The sequence below is a fragment of the Gigantopelta aegis genome, chromosome 4 (assembly GCF_016097555.1).
Source record: "Gigantopelta aegis isolate Gae_Host chromosome 4, Gae_host_genome, whole genome shotgun sequence".
NCBI classification, from domain to species: domain Eukaryota; kingdom Metazoa; phylum Mollusca; class Gastropoda; order Neomphalida; family Peltospiridae; genus Gigantopelta; species Gigantopelta aegis.
In genome coordinates, this window is record NC_054702.1 from 119,161,430 (window position 1) to 119,180,866 (window position 19,437).

At 38.4% G+C, this 19,437-nt stretch overlaps 1 protein-coding gene across 1 annotated transcript in view; it reads left to right on the forward strand.

The window, feature by feature from the left end:
• The first annotated feature begins 4,334 nt into the window (after positions 1-4,334).
• The window catches only part of LOC121370229, an 89,587-nt gene continuing 74,484 nt past the window's right edge, over positions 4,335-19,437 (forward strand). Inside the window, exon 1 of the mRNA XM_041495353.1 lies at positions 4,335-4,403. Within this exon, the coding sequence (XP_041351287.1) occupies positions 4,367-4,403 (37 nt within the window). The 5' untranslated portion in view covers positions 4,335-4,366. The remainder of the gene's footprint in view (positions 4,404-19,437) is intronic.

The window sequence follows — 19,437 nt, forward strand, 5'->3', positions numbered from 1 at the left end:
CACACGGTCTTACGTAATACAATGCATACACTCACGGTAACACACCTGCACTATGTTTGTGAGTGAACACACTAGATATGTATTCCATGACACGCCCGTATCTGAGTTAAAGCAAACAAAAACAATAATAAATTTAAACAAGAACAAAGGAAAAATAATAACACCTAACACGTTGATAAACTACGGCTATGGGACATATTGTTTGTTTTGACCCTTGGTCTAAACTATGTGAAAGAAAACCAACTGTCTTCTCGCAAAATACACATACCAAATAGTGACAAGGGATCTCTTATAATGACTTTCCAATAACAAGACAACACCTACCACAATCGTGGGACACTTGTTTCACCGACATTTCCATCAATGGGTGCTGCCATTCGATTCATCACACCGCAGGTGTCACCGAGGCACACAGATTCAGTATAAAAACACTAAACACATTGACATAATATTGAACATAGTATGTCAATGCGTCACACAGATTCAGTATAAAAACAATAAACTTATTGACATATTATTGAACATAGTATGTCAATGAGTCACATTGACTCAGTATAAAAACAATAAACTTATTAACATATTATTGAACATAGTATGTCATTGAGTCACAGTGATTCAATAAAAAACACTAAACAAAATAATCTAAAATTCTACTAATGACACACGTGCACGTTAAAAAGTGACAATTAACATGTGGTTATCCTAACCACAATAAAACAGATGTAAATAAACCCTAGATAAATGTAGATATTAATAGCCTGATGTAGATGTGGTATCTGATAACACGACGATCGTCTTCAAAGTACTAGTTTATATGTGATTATTTAGCCATGCGTTCGTCGGCTACCATCATGGGACAAGTCATTTGGTATGACATGACTTTGCGATAAGTCTGTATTGGCCTACTAATGAGCGGTCTGCTAAGTTAGGGCGTGTCTTTGAGGGACGTGTCCTATGATATGGTAACGGACTAACAATGGAATTACATCACTGAGAAAAAGGTATTGATCTTTGATGAATATCCAATAACCGATTATTAATTAATCGATGTGCTCAGTGGTGTCCTTAAACAAAACAAACTTGATCCTTGATGATGGGTTAATAACTGTATCCGCCTTAGTAACGACCTGCATGTACCCATATTGTTTTTGCTGAAATTAATTTGTAAAAAATCTTTGAAACAGAGATGGACCAGCCAAGATAAACAACTGATGGAACAGCCAATATAAAGCAATTGCACCGCGCCGTTCTAGAGAGAGAGAGAGAGAGAGAGAGAGAGAGAGAGAGAGAGAGAGAGAGAGAGAGAGAGAGAGAGAGAGAGAGAGACAGACAGACAGACAGACAGACAGACAATATATATATATATATATATATATATATATATATATATATATATATATATATATATAAGATATACCAGTCGTGGTGAACTGGCTGGAAGAGAAATAGCCCAATGGGCTCACCGACGAGGCCCCACCCACGCTACGCCACTGACAGGAATGTCTTACATTTACTATACGGATGCTAGATATTAACTACCTCAAGCAAAACTGCGCTTATTTGGATAAAAACAACAACAATTGCTATAGCATGTTCATAGAAATTGAATATAACTTTGGAATTTGAGTTCATGACGTCATACTGCCACACCCCTGCGCGTGCTGTAACCTCACCATGGTGCAGGGGTGTAACATTCTCTTTGAGAATGGCCAATACAGCACACATTGAAATTTTGAGTAAAAGTCAGTATCTATCTGTGATTTTTGTATTTTCGCACAGTTCTTTAAACTGTTTTTATTTAAATCTTGAATTTTTATATTGATGTTGATCATCACCTTATTTGTTTGCATTATCATAGTTTGACACCCAATAGCCGATGTATTTTTCGTGCTGGGGTGTCGTTAAACATTCATTCATTCATTCATACTGCCACTTATCTATTCAGTTTAACGGATTTTTGTCACAGTAAGTCCGTTTAGCTTAAGAAAGAAAGCAAGAAAGAAATGTTTTATTTAACGACGCACTCAACACATTTTATTTACGGGTATATGGCGTCAGACATATGGTTAAGGACCACACAGATTTTGAGAGGAAACCCGCTGTCGCCACTACATGGGCTACTCTTCCGATTAGCAGCAAGGGATCTTTTATTTGCGCTTCCCACAGGCAGGATAGCACAAACCATGGCCTTTGTTGAACCAGTTATGGATCACTGGTCGGTGCAAGTGGTTTACACCCTCCCATTGAGCCTTGCGGAGCACTCACTCAGGGTTTGGAGTCGGTATCTGGATTAAAAATCCCATGCCTCGACTGGGATCCGAACCCAGTACCTACCAGCCTGTAGACCGATGGCCTAACCACGACGCCACCAAGGCCGGTGTTTAGCTTAAGAATGCAGCTTTAAAAATCAACAGCACCTTAAGACATGACCCAGCCAAGGTCCTAATAATGCCCCTCAAAATAATCAATATAGTGATTCAGATCCAAGAACGTCATGTTCCAGCTCATGTAAATAATTCTTTGTTTATAAAAAGTACAAGATACCTAAAATCATTGTTTGAAAATGAATAATTTTGCAAGTCATCTAAATAAGACAACAAAACAAAACATCCTAAGGTTATAATACTTTGACAAATAATCATTAAGATAGTTTAAAATTATTGTTTGAAAATTATTAATTTTGTAATTCAGTTGCCAGGAAATTATGTTTAAGACCTTCAAAATTTCGTTTTTTCCCCCAGGGAAGCATGCACCCGGGCCCCCTAGCCTCCTCGAGCAAAGCACTTTGTCCTTGTTTACTAGTCTCAAAATTATTTACAAAATAGTGCCCCCCCCCCCCCCCCCGGATTTTGGTCAGGGTACGCATGGGCGTACATAGGATTTTGAAAAGGGGGGTTCCAAAATAGATTGCAGAGATATTGGGCATATATTTCTATGTTGAGTTTTGAAAAGGGGGATTCCAAAATAGATTGCAGAGATATTGGGCATATATTTTAATGTTGAGTAAATATAATAATGTCAGATATCAATGTCAGATATATTAAATTATAAAAAAAGCTATTTCAGGGGGGGGGGGGGGGGGGGTTCGGTCGAACCCATCGAACCCCCCCCCCCCTCTATGTACGTCCATGGTACGGCCCTGAGTACCTCTCTAATACTACCATTATCATTAGAAGATGTGGAATTTCCTGATTCCTGTTGCCTCAACCCTTCCTCTTCATCCTCTGCATGGTCAATTTCTGTGTTATGCAATTCCTCCGATAGCTCCGACATATGGTCGTCAAAGTGGATCATGACCGACATCCTGAACCTCTTGGGTAGCATCGTCAACACTTCCACCAGTGTCCCTATCGACAACATTAGGCGTTTCGATTGCTGCTGAATACTGGACTGGTTGGGCCTGTATCTCTGTCATATCAAAATCACCCGTCTCTTCATAATCAGATGGCTGGTCAACTGTATTGTTCTCACTGGTGGAAAAAGGAACTCGTTTCCCCTTCTTAGGCATGGGTTTCCTTGCCTCTATCACGACAGTCTTTAGCACTGGCAAAGAACCAATCGGTAGAAGATGGTTTCGATGCAGAACTGGTTTTCTGCCTTCTCCATCAGGACATTCTCCACGTGATTTCCTGCCATGTCTCTCTTATTTTGTCCTTGAGTTCATTATCCGTGAATATTGCCATGTTGTAAACAATGGTACATAAATCAATAGCTTTTGGGGTAGCGTTTTGTGACTTACAGTTTTGATTCTGTTGCTATTTTAACGTTAGAACAATTTTTACTGGATGTGGCAAATATCCAAATAGTAATGATTATAAAATATTACTATCAATGTCTCCATACTTTTTAGAAAATTCCATATTAAGTAGCATTATTATTTTTTTTAAGGTGCCCCCCCCCAAAAAAAAACAACAAAAAAAAAAACAACCCTACAACAACAAAACAACAACAACAAAACAAATTTGTCCTCCTGGTGGCAGTCCTCCTATAGGTGATACAGTCGATAGTGAATAACATTATCAAAAGAAGCTTTTGTTAATGTTAATGTTTTTTTGTCATTGGGATTTACATTGATAAAATTATTTTAATACGAAAATGCGCCTTTCAAAATCAAGGGGAATAACTCATTAAGTATTACAGTGTTAAGCTAACAAGAGTTATCGTTTCGTGTTGTATTGTAGATACCAGTAATATATGTAAACTACTATTGACGTATTGCCCGTCAAATAAGTTTTGGAATGAGTTAAATAAAATAGAGGTTTAAATATTTTTGAATAATCATTGATGTTGAAAAATACAACGACTAACGAGACTGCATGACTAATTCTCACCCTACTTCCGGTAAGGGAGGTGACGTCATGTGAAAATGGCGGACCTTGACAGTTCCATCTCAAATCCACCAGGTAAGTGCCGAAAGCCTCGATATATTTGTGTAATAAGAAGAACGCAGTTGTTAACGACAGTCGACATTATCTGTGATGTGTGGTGTGTTTACATCTCAGGGTTACTAAGGGTATTCCTTACTCCAGGCGTGTACAGACTCCCTAATTCCGTCTTAAAATGAAATGCATCGGGTCGATTTGGGTTTTTTTTTTTTTGTCTGGAAATGACATAGTCCTTCGCACGTGCGTCTTACATGATTACAAATATGTCTACAGCAAAATCCTTTATACTAAATGCTTTTAGTCCCAGTCTGAAGAAGAAAACTACTTATTGAAATTAATTTTGACATAAGGACTCGGGGAGCAGCCGGTGTAAATGTTTGCCAGGCACTAAAACAGCGAAAAGCTGCTGTCTCCACAATGTTTATTCCTGTCATGGACAGAACTACTCTCCTGCCAAGTCAGAGGTTGTGCTCACGACAGGCTTTGATGGAAGCATGTGAAAAATTACCCACATCTACAATATTTATTATTACTGAAGTGTTTAGAATAGATTGTCCTGTCTGTTTGGTACATACCACCCATGTCCCAAACTGCATTCACCTAATGACAAAAACATGAATACAATATTTACGGAAATACTATTATAAATTTTTCAGGTATGCTACATGAAACAAAATATTTTACTTTGAGTTTATTTTTATACTAATTTGCTGTGGTTATGTTTTTTAACTAGTACATCAGACTATTCTCGGAACCGAACATACGGGGACCAGACAACTCGGACCCATGGACAACTCGGCCCAGACAACTCGGCCTCGGGGCCGAGACAACTCGGCCCAGAGTTATTGATACGGGTTCATTGATACTTGTGGAAAGCGGCTATATGTCGAAATCAGATTTTCAAGTAGCAGAATTGAACAGTTTATCCTAGTATTTCTCAATCAATACAGTATTCATATGCCAAAGCAGTAAAATTACGACAGAATTACAGGTGCGGTGTTGCCATCGTGAACAAACGTCGCAGCGTAATGCATGTTGTCTGGGTCGAACTTCATTGGAACAAAAGGAACACGGATATGTCGGCATTTTGTTGGAAAGTGATATTAGAAAGTGATAAGTCCAATAATTCGGACGGTTATATACATTATTTGAAAATGGCATCATGCTCACCAATTGGAATTACTTCTTAAAAGCAGGAAGTCAGGAGGCTATATCCGCGAGTGTTGTTACAACGATAAATAACGTTTGCATGTTTTTTCTGGGATCATCTCCAATGTTTAGGTCACTGATTGTAGAACAAAAACAAATTATTCGAACAGCGGAAACTATCTTCAAAGATAAATGGATCAGCAATTTATCAATCCGACATGACACTTCGTTTCAGGACGTTTATGTTAAGGTGAGACTAATTCAAAACTAACAAAAAACACACTCTTTTATTTCTGTGAGAATACTTTAATTTAAAAAACAACACTTGTTCAACAATATTTTTCAACAATATACAATATTGTGCATGTGCCGAGTCGTCTCTGGACTCCGGGCCGAGTTGTCTTGAGGTGGGCCGAGTTGTCTCAGAACTATGGGCCGAGCTGTCTCGACGTGGGCCGAGTTGTCTGGGCCGAGTTGTCCACGGGTCCGAGTTGTCTGGCATTCGAACATACGGGTACTTTGGCCCTATCCGCCATTGTTTATCACGTGATGCGATGAAGCTTCTCCTTAGTTACGTATGGTTTGATAGTGAATTTAGTCAATTTCAGTCGATCATTTATAACAGTTAACGGCCAAGATGCCTAAAACATGTTGTGCAGTTGGCTGCATAAACCATAACTTGATATTAAACAAAATATCGTTTTACAAATTTCGAAAAGAAGAGACCAGACGCCGCTTCTGTTTAAAGGCACTAAAACGTGACAAACCTGATGCAACGCCATGGCTTCCCACACAGAATGCGACTATGTGGAGTTTAATGTTGTTGCTTGTCGACAATAACCGACGTTAATAGCAACCAAAATGGTTAAAGCATTGATAACATTTCCACATTATACTGTAAATAAAATACACAATTCCATCTACTTTCTTGAAAAACCCCACAAAAAACTCTGATGCATCCAGTTCTTGAATAAAGAGTATTACCTTTTTATCATCAAATTTGTGTGGTCTTCATTTTTCATTTTTAAAATCTAATTTTAGAGTTCAATCAAGACATTCTCTATTCTTGTATTTATTTTGCCATCTTCGGCTACTACTTATTCATTTATTTTTATTTTTAAAATAAAAGTATATGCAGTTAAATTACACACACACACACATATAATAATAATAATTTATTATACAAGTTCTTTTTTCAATTTTTTTTTTTTTTAAATTTGTATGTGCAAATGTGTCTGTAGCAGGCCTGCAATACGAAAATATAGGTTTTTCTACCATTTTATATATAAATATGGCTTCTCCCCCTACTACTCAAGATTTTGCCCCTACCCCACTCCAGATATTGTACCTGCGGACGTGTAATAGCCCAAATGTATAATGTATTAAACAATAAAGGTATACTTGTATCTCAGATACATACATACACTGTATACATGTGTATTATATATATATATATATATATATATATACTCTTCAAAAGAAGAAACGCAAAACCACATTGTCGTGACATTTGGAGAATTGATTTAATTATTGAATGGTGAGTCCGATAATTACCAAATGTTGCAGGATTGTTCACAATTCACTCTAGTCCATTGTGAGTAAGTGATAGGACACACCACCAAGGTCAAACTCATCTGGAGTCAATACCGGGTGTGGCCTCCGCGTGTGTTGACAACTGCCTGGCACCGCCTGCCCATTGAAGCAACCAGAGTAGGATGACGTCCCGGGGGATGGTGGCCCACTCGGCCTGCAAGGCTGCTGCCAGCTCGGGCAGGGTCTGGGGCTGTGGTTGTCGCTGTCGGAGGCGTCGGTCCAACTCGTCCCATAGATGCTCAATTGGGTTCAAATCCGGTGATATCGATGGCCAAGGAAGGACATTAATGTTGTTGTTCTGTAGGAAAGCCGTTGTGAGACGTGCTGTGTGAGGCCTGGCATTGTCATGTTGGAACACTGCGTTGGCGTTGGCCATAACTGGAACGATGTGTGGCCGGAGGATCTGGTCAGTGTAGCCCTGTGCATTCAGGTTGCCCTGCACGTGGACCAGGTCAGTTCTGCCAGTGTGTGAGATGGCTGCCCACACCATGACACTACCCCCGCCGAATCTGTTCACTTCCTGCACGCAGTTTGCCGCATAACGTTCACCACGACGCCTATACACGCCTATACACATCTTCCATCATGACGTCGGAGCAGAAATCAGAACTCGTCACTGAACCACACCTGTCTCCATCGCAGTTGAGGCCATTGTCGATGAATCTGGCACCACTGCAGTCGGAGTCGACGGTGTTGTGGTGTTAAGATGACACCTCGAACTGGACGTCTGGCACGAATTCCTACCTCACGTAGGTGGTTCCGTACGGTCTGGCCGGATATCCTGCGCAAACCTGGTATTGCTGCGGCTGTGGAGGTGGCAATAGTCAATCGTTCCCGAAGGTGGCGTACCCGGATGTAGCGGTCCTGCCCGGGGGTAGTGACCCATGGTCGACCGGATCTAGGGAGGTCACATGTTGATCCATGTTGCTGGTAACGGTCCCACAGTCTGGAGATGGTGCTTGGGGACACATGGAATGCCCTGGCAACGGCCGTTCTGGATTCGCCTGCGTCTAGTCGGCCGATGGCATTGTTTCTCTGCGGTTCACTGAGACGTGGCATGTCCTGGATTGTCAACTGTCGGCCAGATACAGAGGCCAGGCAAGCGAACACCCTGCACTTTTATACTGTCGGTGTTCATGTAGCACGTGCAGACAACGCACGTGCAGTGGTGACATGGTTTGCACGTGGCTGCGTTTTTGCGAATATTCACATTTTGGAACTTTATTGTACAGTAGCTGCGTTTTATCGAATGTAACCGTGGGAATGTGTTTGGGACATGCAATGACCGTATATTCACAAAGCATGAACCGGTAGGAAACATAAAATCGGAGTTATAACCCATTTGTACCCTTTTGCGTTTCTTTTTTTGAAGAGTATATATATATATATATATATATATATATATACATACACACACATACATGTATATATGTTTCTGGATTTTTTTTTAATTTACTCTGTTATGAATCAATGTAATTTGGTGGTTGTGGCACATTTGTAGATTTTGCTTCTGTTCAAGTTAAAGGACTTACCTTTTTGCATCTACATGTCATTTTATGGTATTCTGCAGTTCTTTGGATTGTGCATGTGTGCACACAATCTGCTTCAGCAATTATCTGCAATACAATGAATGGTCATCGCCATATTTGATATATTTTTTTCTTTCTAAAAACACGGTTTCACATGGAGAATAATATGCTACATAAGTGCATCTATACAAGAGGTAATTTAACCCTGGTTAAAAGCAACTTAGGTTAAATATGTGTAGTCTAGCAGAAGACATATTGATACAGATCAGTTTAGTAACAGTCATGATAATTGCCCCATCTCCTTTCTCCACCTGTATCTTATGAAAAATTAGTTTTGTACATATTACTTAAATTTTAATTGCAATAACAATTCCAATACAGCCCAAGACAAAATGCAATATCCACTAGGTATTAAAACAACACTAATATATATATATATCATCTGTGTGTGTGTGTTAACCATTATTTACTCAGGTACGTTTTTGTGTTTTATTAATAAATATACCATGTTAAACCCTATTATTAAAACAGTTATATATTTATTCGATGAGGTAACACTATGTTTTAGTAGGTTGTAGACCGTGACAGGAAAATAATATGGGAGTTATTAATTGCTACCCTAACTTAGATTATGGGGGCAATTTAAAATATTAATATTCACATGCCAAAGGGAGCTATATATTATTCTCCTTGAACTAATCTCAGGGGAGTGATGGGTAGCTAGAGAGAGATATAACTCACCTTAGATGACAAGGTCTGAGGTTGGCTATATTTTATTATTGCTATTTTCTTTTCACCTGCATTCAACCGGTAAGGAAAGCCAACATCATGAGATAATTTCACAATCTGTAAAAACTAAATCATTTCATTATTTCAAGAATGACAATAATAATACTGTAATTTAAAGTTGTAAAGTAACAACTTTGCAATTGTTTAATTATTACATTCTATTTGGAAATAAAATCTTGAATCATGCATATAAATTTTATTATTATACATACAAATTATATATTTTGTAGCCCACATCTTAATTATTATAATATTAATAATTATCTTATCATTTCAAAGTTGTTAAAATTTATAATTAATATTACCTTAAAATTGCATCAACAAAAATTGTTCTGCCCAGCCTGCCTCTAGTCAGGTCCCCTCGACAATATAAGCTATACGGAAACATGTCGGTAATAAATATAGACTGTACTAATACATATTCCCGTTGTTCGTTTCTCTTATATGACAACCCAAGCTGCTATAATACTCATAAGACATGCTGCAACTATGTGTTAGCTACAGAAAATAAATGACAATATGCAAGGCATGCAAAAAGTTAATATGATAACTTTATTCTATGTAAAACAGTAATCACTAAGGCTTTGCTTCACCCCCAAAGACCCGGATGATCGGTAACTAGGCCTTGTGACGTCACACCGGTTCCGAGAATTTACTGAATTTGATGACTAGTACTTTCTGCAGCACTGTTCTGTGGAGGGCAGGTTGGGTCGTTAGCTGTTCTGTGGAAGGCAGGCTGGGTCGTTAGCTGTTCTGTGGAGGGCAGGCTGGGTCGTTAGCTGTTCTGTGGAGGGCAGGCTGGGTCGTGAGCTGTTCTGTGGAGGGCAGTCTGGGTCGTGAGCTGTTCTGTGGAGGGCAGGCTGGGTCGTGAGCTGTTCTGTGGAGGGCAGTCTGGGTCGTTAACTGTTCTGTGGAGGGCAGGCTGGGTCGTTAACTGTTCTGTGGAGGGCAGGCTGGGTCATTACTCCAGGTGGCAGACTGTCTGGGGTTCATAGAACTTGTGTGTTGACTAAACAAATGTGTGTTAATTGTTGTGTCAATAATTTTATAACACATATTTTTATTTCAAGACAAATTGCCATTTGATCAAGGTCTCAAGTTACACACCTGTAAGTAAGTATACATGTACATCACAAAGGGGCACAGTGTGGCTCAGTCGTTAGTGTGTTCTCCTAGAGTGTTTACAATGTAGATCATAGGGTTGAACGTCACTCTGTGAACACATTGGGTTTTTCCCATCCTTTACCCAGTGCCCCACAACTGGTATATCAAATACTTTGGTCATGTGATGTCCTGTCTGCACATGGAAAAGTACTTATTAAACAATCTCTTGCTGGTAATTATCCCCCACAACACAATTTGCAGGTGACACTAAAACGGGCACTATTTGTCCATAGATCTGTCCATCCAGTAGTGTTTCCGGAGCACCCCTCCATAGCCATTGACAATAACATGTATATATTAATCTGGTGGTCTAGTAGTGCCACCAGCCTTGATGGTGTCATGGATAAGCCATTGGCTGGTACATGTAGGTACTAGGTTCGCAACCCGGTACCGGCTGCCACCCAAAGCGAGTTTAATGACCCAATGGGTAGGTGTAAGTCCATTACACGGATTTCTCTCTCACTAACCACGAACCTACTGTCCTGGACAGAGCCCAGATAGCTAGGTGTGTGCTCAGGATAGAGGGCATGAAAATAACTTCAAATGAAACTAGTATCTAGAGCCTTTTCTTATGAGCAAGTTTTCATTTTCAATAATTAGTCTGTTGCCATGGAAAGTCCATGGACAAATGGTCAAAATGACCAAATTCACCCTATATTTAGAGCACCAGTCCAAAACTTTTGGGGTAATATGTCTTCGATAAAGCGGACCTTGCAAAAAAAACTGCACACTTGGATATCTGGTGTTCTCTTGACTATGCAGTTGTGATCCGTCATAGTTACTGTAACTTACAAAACTGTAACTATCAAAACAACACACTGTAAAAGGAATTGCATAGCAAAGATGTAACTCTGTGTCTGACTTCGAAGCTTGGTCACGTGGTGGCTGAGTTCGCTGGATACACCTTGCACTTTGTCAGCCACTGATGGCCTGTAAACGACAATCTTTGGTTGGTTAGTTCTCCACATTTGATTCTTTCTTACACACACGTTGGTAAAAACACCATTCATTATTTATCATCTCACATGCATTATTAACACACACACACATACTATTAACACACACACACACACACACATACTATTAACACACACACACACACACACATACTATTAACACACACACACACACACACATACTATTAACACACACACACACACACACATACTATTAACACACACACACACACACACATACTATTAACACACACACACACACACACATACTATTAACACACACACACCAGGGGTTGGGAAAAATAAAATTGTCAATCGGTCCCATGTGATGTCATCACTACTAGGGATCAGACTTCTTTTTTTTATTTTCGGTTCAGTTTTTGGTTTTTGTTCCACGGTTCGATTTATTTGTGGTTCGATTTATTCACGGTACGTTTTACAAGTAGTACAAGTATGCCAATTATCATACATACATTTTTATAAACTATTTTAAGAGCAAGACATTTTATTTTTAATGGTCATGTGTAAAATAATTCTAAATAGCTAGAAAACAAAAAATGGCATTTTTACCATGCGAAGGGGACAGGATGTAGCCCAGTGGTAAAGTGCTTGCTTGATGCGCGGTCTGTCAGGGATAGATCCCTGTTGGTGGCCCATTTGGCTATTTCTCGTTCCAGCCAGTGCACCATGACTGGTATATCAAAGGCTGTGATATGTGCTATCATGTCTGTGTGATGGTGCATATAAAAGATTCCTTGTTACTAATGGAAAAATTGGCGGGTTTCTTTTCTAAGACTATATGTGGAAATTACCATGTGTTTGACATCCAATAGCCGATGATTAATAATCAATGTGCTCTAGTGGTGTCGTTAAACAAAACAAACTTTCTTTTTACCATGCCATGTTAGTATGTTGGGTCTGGGATACTTGGGCAATGTGTCCCCCAGGATTTGAGTTCAGAGAGTTGGCCAAATAATTTGGGGGCAAGAATGCTAGGGACAGTCTCCAGTATTTAAAAAAAAAAATTCATTTGTCTTTAGATGCATTCTGGAGTACATAATATATGGGTGTATGTATGTCATATACACATTCTAGAAGTCTAAAAGAAAGATATATGTCAAGACATATTTCTGTAATGTTTTGTTATTACTTTGATGATGTCAAATCTTTGTTGAAAAGTATATATCTATTTTTTTAAAGTATGGATGACTCGATATTAGCACAAATACATAATATATAGGATTACTGTTGATTATTCAATTCAACACAAGCACAAGTACATGCACATAATGTATAATAGTGATTTATTTAACTAGTTATTATTTTTATTTTATTTTTTGCTTGTACTGAAATTGAAAAAATAAATCTACAATGATTTATTTTAAAAACCACCAAAAAAAATTGCAAAGTAGTTTGTGTACATTGTAGTTCAAGAACTGCGTATGATTTTGCCCGATAAAATCTTATGGCAATGTGCAATGTTGAATCATTTTAAATTAATATGACGGAAATTGGCCGCCATTTTATAATTCTTGAAGTTAACACGTCTTTACTTTCAATTTTAACAACTGGGACAAAACATACTTGAAATGTTTATTCTCTTGGTGGATTAATCACTGAGGTCAGTCCCTATTTTAGGAGGTTAGATTTTTACGGTCCCAGCAAGAAATTTGCGGGTTCTGTGCAGGATTTGAACGGCACCTATCACCCATGCAAACATGTCTGGTTTAAGGAAATCGAATGCTGTGATTGGCCGAAATCTTTACGGGTCATTGAGATTGTGCAGGGTTCGTATGGGTCATGGAAATCCTGGAAAGTCATGGAATTTGTAAATGTCATTTTCCAGGCCTGGAAAGTCATGGAATTTTGATATTGGTCATGGAAAGTCATGGAAAATTAAAATCTATCTAAATACACTTTTTTACTACATATATTTTAAAACTAATCATAAGTTTTAAATTTAAGTAGCAAACAAAAGTATAAGTATTTAGATAAATTTTAATTTTCCATGAAAAACTATCTATATGATATTAGGTGACTAATGGAAATACCTCAAGCTTTAATCATTTTCGTAGTACAAAGGATCAGCATTTTATATGCTTTGCATCATATTGAACGAAGCAAAGTAGGAACATTATTTACTTTACTGAAGTCACTTGATGCATGTGAAACACAAATGTATATTTTAATAATAGCCTGCTAGCAAAAACTTGCAAGTTAATTATTAACCTTGACCTTAAAATTAATATGATTGCATTTAAATTAAAGTGCCAAGAACAATTTCCTTCTTTCTTTTTTTTTAATTTAAATTTAATTTAAAAAATTTTTGTGAGAAAACAGAATGTGTATAATAATATAAAAAATATTATTAATATCTAAAATATCAAATGGTATAAATAGTACAAAAAAGGTTCTATTTATAACTGAGTTAAAATTAATTCTATACTTTTCTAAATCATGAACTTAGTTGAGATATGTCACCTGCAGTACTCAGAAGGTTCATATTACTATTTTTACTGAATAAAAATGGATACATTTGATGTCAGAATGAATACATGAAACAGTTACACAAACATATAGTGTTTAAATAATGCACATGTGTATCAATTTGCAGTAGGGGGCAAGTTCAGTCCCCTTCCCACGTTTCCTACGGGCGTGATTGCGTCAAGCACTGAAGACTGAATAGACTTGTGAATTAACCACTGGGCTATATCCCATCCCGCACTATCCACTGAAGACTGAATAGACTTGTGGATTAACCGCTGGGCTATGTCCCATCTTGCACTATCCACTGAAGACTGAATAGACTTGTGAATTAACCACTGGGCTATGTCCCATCCCACACTATCCACTGAAGACTGAATAGACTTGTGAATTAACCACTGGGCTATGTCCCATCCCACACTATCCACTGAAGACTGAATAGACTTGTGAATTAACCACTGGGCTATGTCCCATCCCACACTATCCACTGAAGACTGAATAGACTTGTGAATTAACCACTGGGCTATGTCCCATCCCACACTATCCACTGAAGACTGAATAGACTTGTGAATTAACCACTGGGCTATGTCCCATCCCACACTATCCACTGAAGGCTGAATAGACTTGTGGATTAACCACTGGGCTATGTCTCATCCCACACTATCCACTGAAGACTGAATGAATTAACCACTGGGCTATGTCTCATCCTGCACTATCCACTGAAGACTGAATGAATTAACCACTGGGCTATGTCTCATCCCACACTATCCACTGAAGACTGAATAGACTTGTGAATTAACCGCTTGGCTATGTCTCATCCCGCACTCTCCACTGAAGACTGAATAGACTTGTGAATTAACCACTGGGCTATGTCCCATCCCACACTATCCACTGAAGACTGAATAGACTTGTGAATTAACCACAGGGCTATGTCCCATCCCACACTATCCACTGAAGACTGAATAGACTAGTGAATTAACCACTGGGCTATGTCCCATCCCGCACTATCCACTGAAGACTGAATAGACTTGTGAATTAACCACTGGGCTATGTCCCATCCCACACTATCCACTGAAGACTGAATAGACTTGTGAATTAACCACTGGGCTATGTCCCATCCCACACTATCCACTGAAGACTGAATAGACTAGTGAATTAACCACTGGGCTATGTCCCATCCCACACTATCCACTGAAGACTGAATAGACTTGTGAATTAACCACTGGGCTATGTCCCATCCCACACTATCCACTGAAGACTGAATAGACTTGTGAATTAACCACTGGGCTATGTCCCATCCCACACTATCCACTGAAGACTGAATGAATTAACCACTGGGCTATGTCTCATCCCGCACTTTCCACTGAAGACTGAATAGACTTGTGAATTAACCACTGGGCTATGTCCCATCCCACACTATCCACTGAAGACTGAATAGACTTGTAAATTAACCACTGGGCTATGTCCCATCCCGCACTATCCACTGAAGACTGAATAGACTTGTGAATTAACCACTAGGCTATGTCCCATCCCGCACTATCCACTGAAGACTGAATGAATTAACCACTGGGCTATGTCTCATCCCGCACTCTCCACTGAAGACTGAATAGACTTGTGAATTAACCACTAGGCTATGTCCCATCCCGCACTATCCAATGAAGACTGAATAGACTTGTGAATTAACCACTAGGCTATGTCCCATCCCGCACTATCCACTGAAGACTGAATGAATTAACCACTAGGCTATGTCCCATCCCGCACTCTCCACTGAAGACTGAATGAATTAACCACTGGGCTATGTCTCATCCCGCACTATCCACTGAAGACTGAATGAATTAACCACTGGGCTATGTCTCATCCCGCACTCTCCACTGAAGACTGAATAGACTTGTGGATTAACCACTGGGCTATGTCCCATCCCGCACTATCCACTGAAGACTGAATAGACTTGTGAATTAACCAATGGGCTATGTCCCATCCCGCACTATCCGCTGAAGACTGAATAGACTTGTGAATTAACCACTGGGCTGTCTCATCCCGCAGTATCCACTGAAGACTGAATAGACTTGTGAATTAACCACTGGGCTATGTCTCATCCCGCACTATCCACTGAAGACTGAATGAATTAACCACTGGGCTATGTCCCATCTTGCTCTATCCACTGAAGACTGAATGAATTAACCACTGGGCTATGTCCCATCCCGCACTATCCATTGAAGAACAAGTATAATCAAAATTGATTGATCAATGATGTAAAAAAAAAAAAAAATGTTTAAAACCTGTTTTTTTTACAATATGTAACAAATAGATCTTTAGTTCATTCGTGAAAGTTAGATAGCTAAGATACCATTTTATCTTACAACTCATTGTTTATAAACATATTCAACACGTGTTTGGTTGTTAGATAATTTTTAAAACAACCACTCATGAGTCTCTTGCAGAATTCTCTGTTTAATAATTTACTTTATCCTATATCCATGTCATAAACCCATGTGATAATTTACTTTATTAACCCGGTTAATAATGGTATGCAAATTTACAAGGTCTCTAGTTAATTTGTTGCTGTGGATTAGTCATTTTCTTATAAGCCAACAAGACCTGTGTACCCGAGTGTAACGTTTTCAAAGATTTGTTTAAAATGTGTGACTTCAAACTAATCTGTGCTAATTGTGATGACGTCATATTAACGATGGTGGCGACTTTTGTACTGTGATTTACTAAAAAATTAATTAGAATGTTATTTTAGAAGTGTTATAGGATAAATAGAATTCACTACTTGTGTTTTTTAATATGTAAAATATCAACCTCGTCTAGTTAACATAGACTCGGTTGATATTTTCCATATTAAAAAATACTCGTGACAAATCCTCTATTTATGAATCTGTACAATGTATGTTATACACTCTACAGAGATTTACAGAGAAAATGTGACTCCTTTGTTATATAAACATGTAATGGTATATTTTCATAAGCAGCTTTAACAATATAAAATAGTTTCTATTTTCTAATCACTAGTTCAAGGAGAGTAGTTCTAGCCCCTTCAGCATGTGAATTTACATGGTAGCATTATGGTCATATCTTAAATGACTCCCCATGTAATCAAAGTTACATATAGCCTTGGGGAGCATTTAATCACTCCCTCAATTGTTTTCATGGTGAAGTTTTACATTCTGCAATGACCATATATTGTTGTATTATTTTGTAAAATTTGTAAACATTTTGTTGTAAAAAAACCCATGTGTTTGTGCCATGATTTCACTTGTATTACATCATGTGATGAACACATAATGTATGTTTATGTGACACAGTGAACATTTTGTTCAGTATCGCGTCGCGATTGGCTACGCCAGTTTTAGAGATCGCTACACAATTTTAAAACATTAAACAGTGGTTGCTAATCAATTTTCAATTGACTAGGAATATCGCTAATCAAGATTTAAAAACAAAATGTTCCCTGAATGATCTTTCCCTTGTTGGTAAATGTAAATTCATGTAAATGTACATGTTCATATAGGAGAAAAAGAAGAAAAAAATCAATACAATATAGTCGCTTTAGTCACATCTGTTACCATTGTCAGCTGTGGGATTGTATTTGATGTCATGCAGCCTGTATCTAGGAGAAGAGAGGAATGTGAGAGAGCTGATATGTCGTGTTGGTGTTACATCTGGGCCGGCACGCGGCTCGGCTGGCTCCATTCACAGTGATGACTATATTGTAACTCGGTAAGACTGTACCATTGTAAACTGTCCACTAAGCTCTCACCTGGCTAACTGATCGGTCTCCAGCTTGAATAAACACAGCAATGTGAGTGAGACCCAGTTAGCAGTGTTCATGGCAGATACTGTTACAACTGCTGACACACCTGTACTGTCAGATCTGTGGACACCTGTAACAATGTACTGTCCCATCACAGGCAGACTTTTTACCAAGACCCAACACTGGTATACCAAACATGCAGATAACTTGGGTAGGTGTGAAAATAGTATTTATAACACACATGTAGATAACTGGTAGGTGTGAAAACATGTTTTATATCACACATGTAAATAACAATGGCAGGTGTAAAACGTAATGTATGTCATTGGTACAGGTAAATGTAAACATCTATACATATAGACACACATACTAAACATGCAGATAGCTGTTGTAGGTATGAAAACCTTAATATATACCATCGGTACAGGTAGATGGAAATATATTAATTAATAATCATATATTCCAAACATATATGCAGGTAACATAAATAATACGGTTATGCTGGACCCCCAAAATTATAAAAAAAATGAATTTAGTCAGCAAAAGTGTAGGCAAATTTAAAACTCTTTAAACAATTGTATTTATTTTTAAATTAAATTTTTTAGTGATTTAATAATGAAAAATACATTGTATTTGCCAAATTCAATTTTGATTCACATCTGGTGATATGGCAGATGATGACAAGTGCACATTGTGTGTCTTATTATTGCCTTATCTAACATTTTAGATTTAATGTACAGACATATTGACATGAAACTTTTGATGAGCTGTTAATTTGTTGTGGCCAGTATAGTGTCACTATGTTTATGAGAAGGTGAGTGTTTTGTCTTTATAAAGTAACCTGTGTACATGAGATGGGGCTCACAAAGAATATTCTCGAGAAGGTGAGTGTTTTGTGTTTATAAAGTAACCTGTGTACATGAGATGGGGCTCACAAGGAATATTCTCGAGAAGGTGAGTGTTTTGTGTTTATAAAGTAACCTGTGTACGTGAGATGGCGCTCACAAAGAATATTCTCGAGAAGGTGAGTGTTTTGTGTTTATAAAGTAACCTGTGTACGTGAGATGGCGCTCACAAGGAATATTCTCCACTGAATGTGTAGATTTAATAACAGTATTGTTCAATCAATTCTCTATTATTCCTTGCCAGGAACCATATGCAGGACTGTCGCCCATTGTGACAGGTTGTCCGACGGCGACAGCTTCACGCTAGGCTGACAATGCTTGTGTGGACAGCTTGTTCTTACGAGCCAAGATCGTCATTGTTATGTATATAGGTCTCCACTGGATGTACATCTGGCTATAGCTGGCCGGTATTGCTGTCATTTAGAATACATTAGCTGCCACCAGTGTATCCAATGATGTGCTTATGCTTCAGGTAAAAATCTATATTCTAGATTTGTCCTTTCATCTGAACAGGCGTTATTAAATATACACGTCTGCTAGCTAGCACTGCAGGCATCCATGAGTTGCTGGTTTCTTATTGTGTGTGCTTGTTATGAGGTAAGTGGTGCTGTCATAAGTGGGCCTACGGTTAAGGATGTCGTAACAGTGTCCTGCTGGTCAGGTTAGTTGAAACAGGCATCACGTGTGTTATGGTATGGATGTGTTGAATTCATCATCCACTCTTCA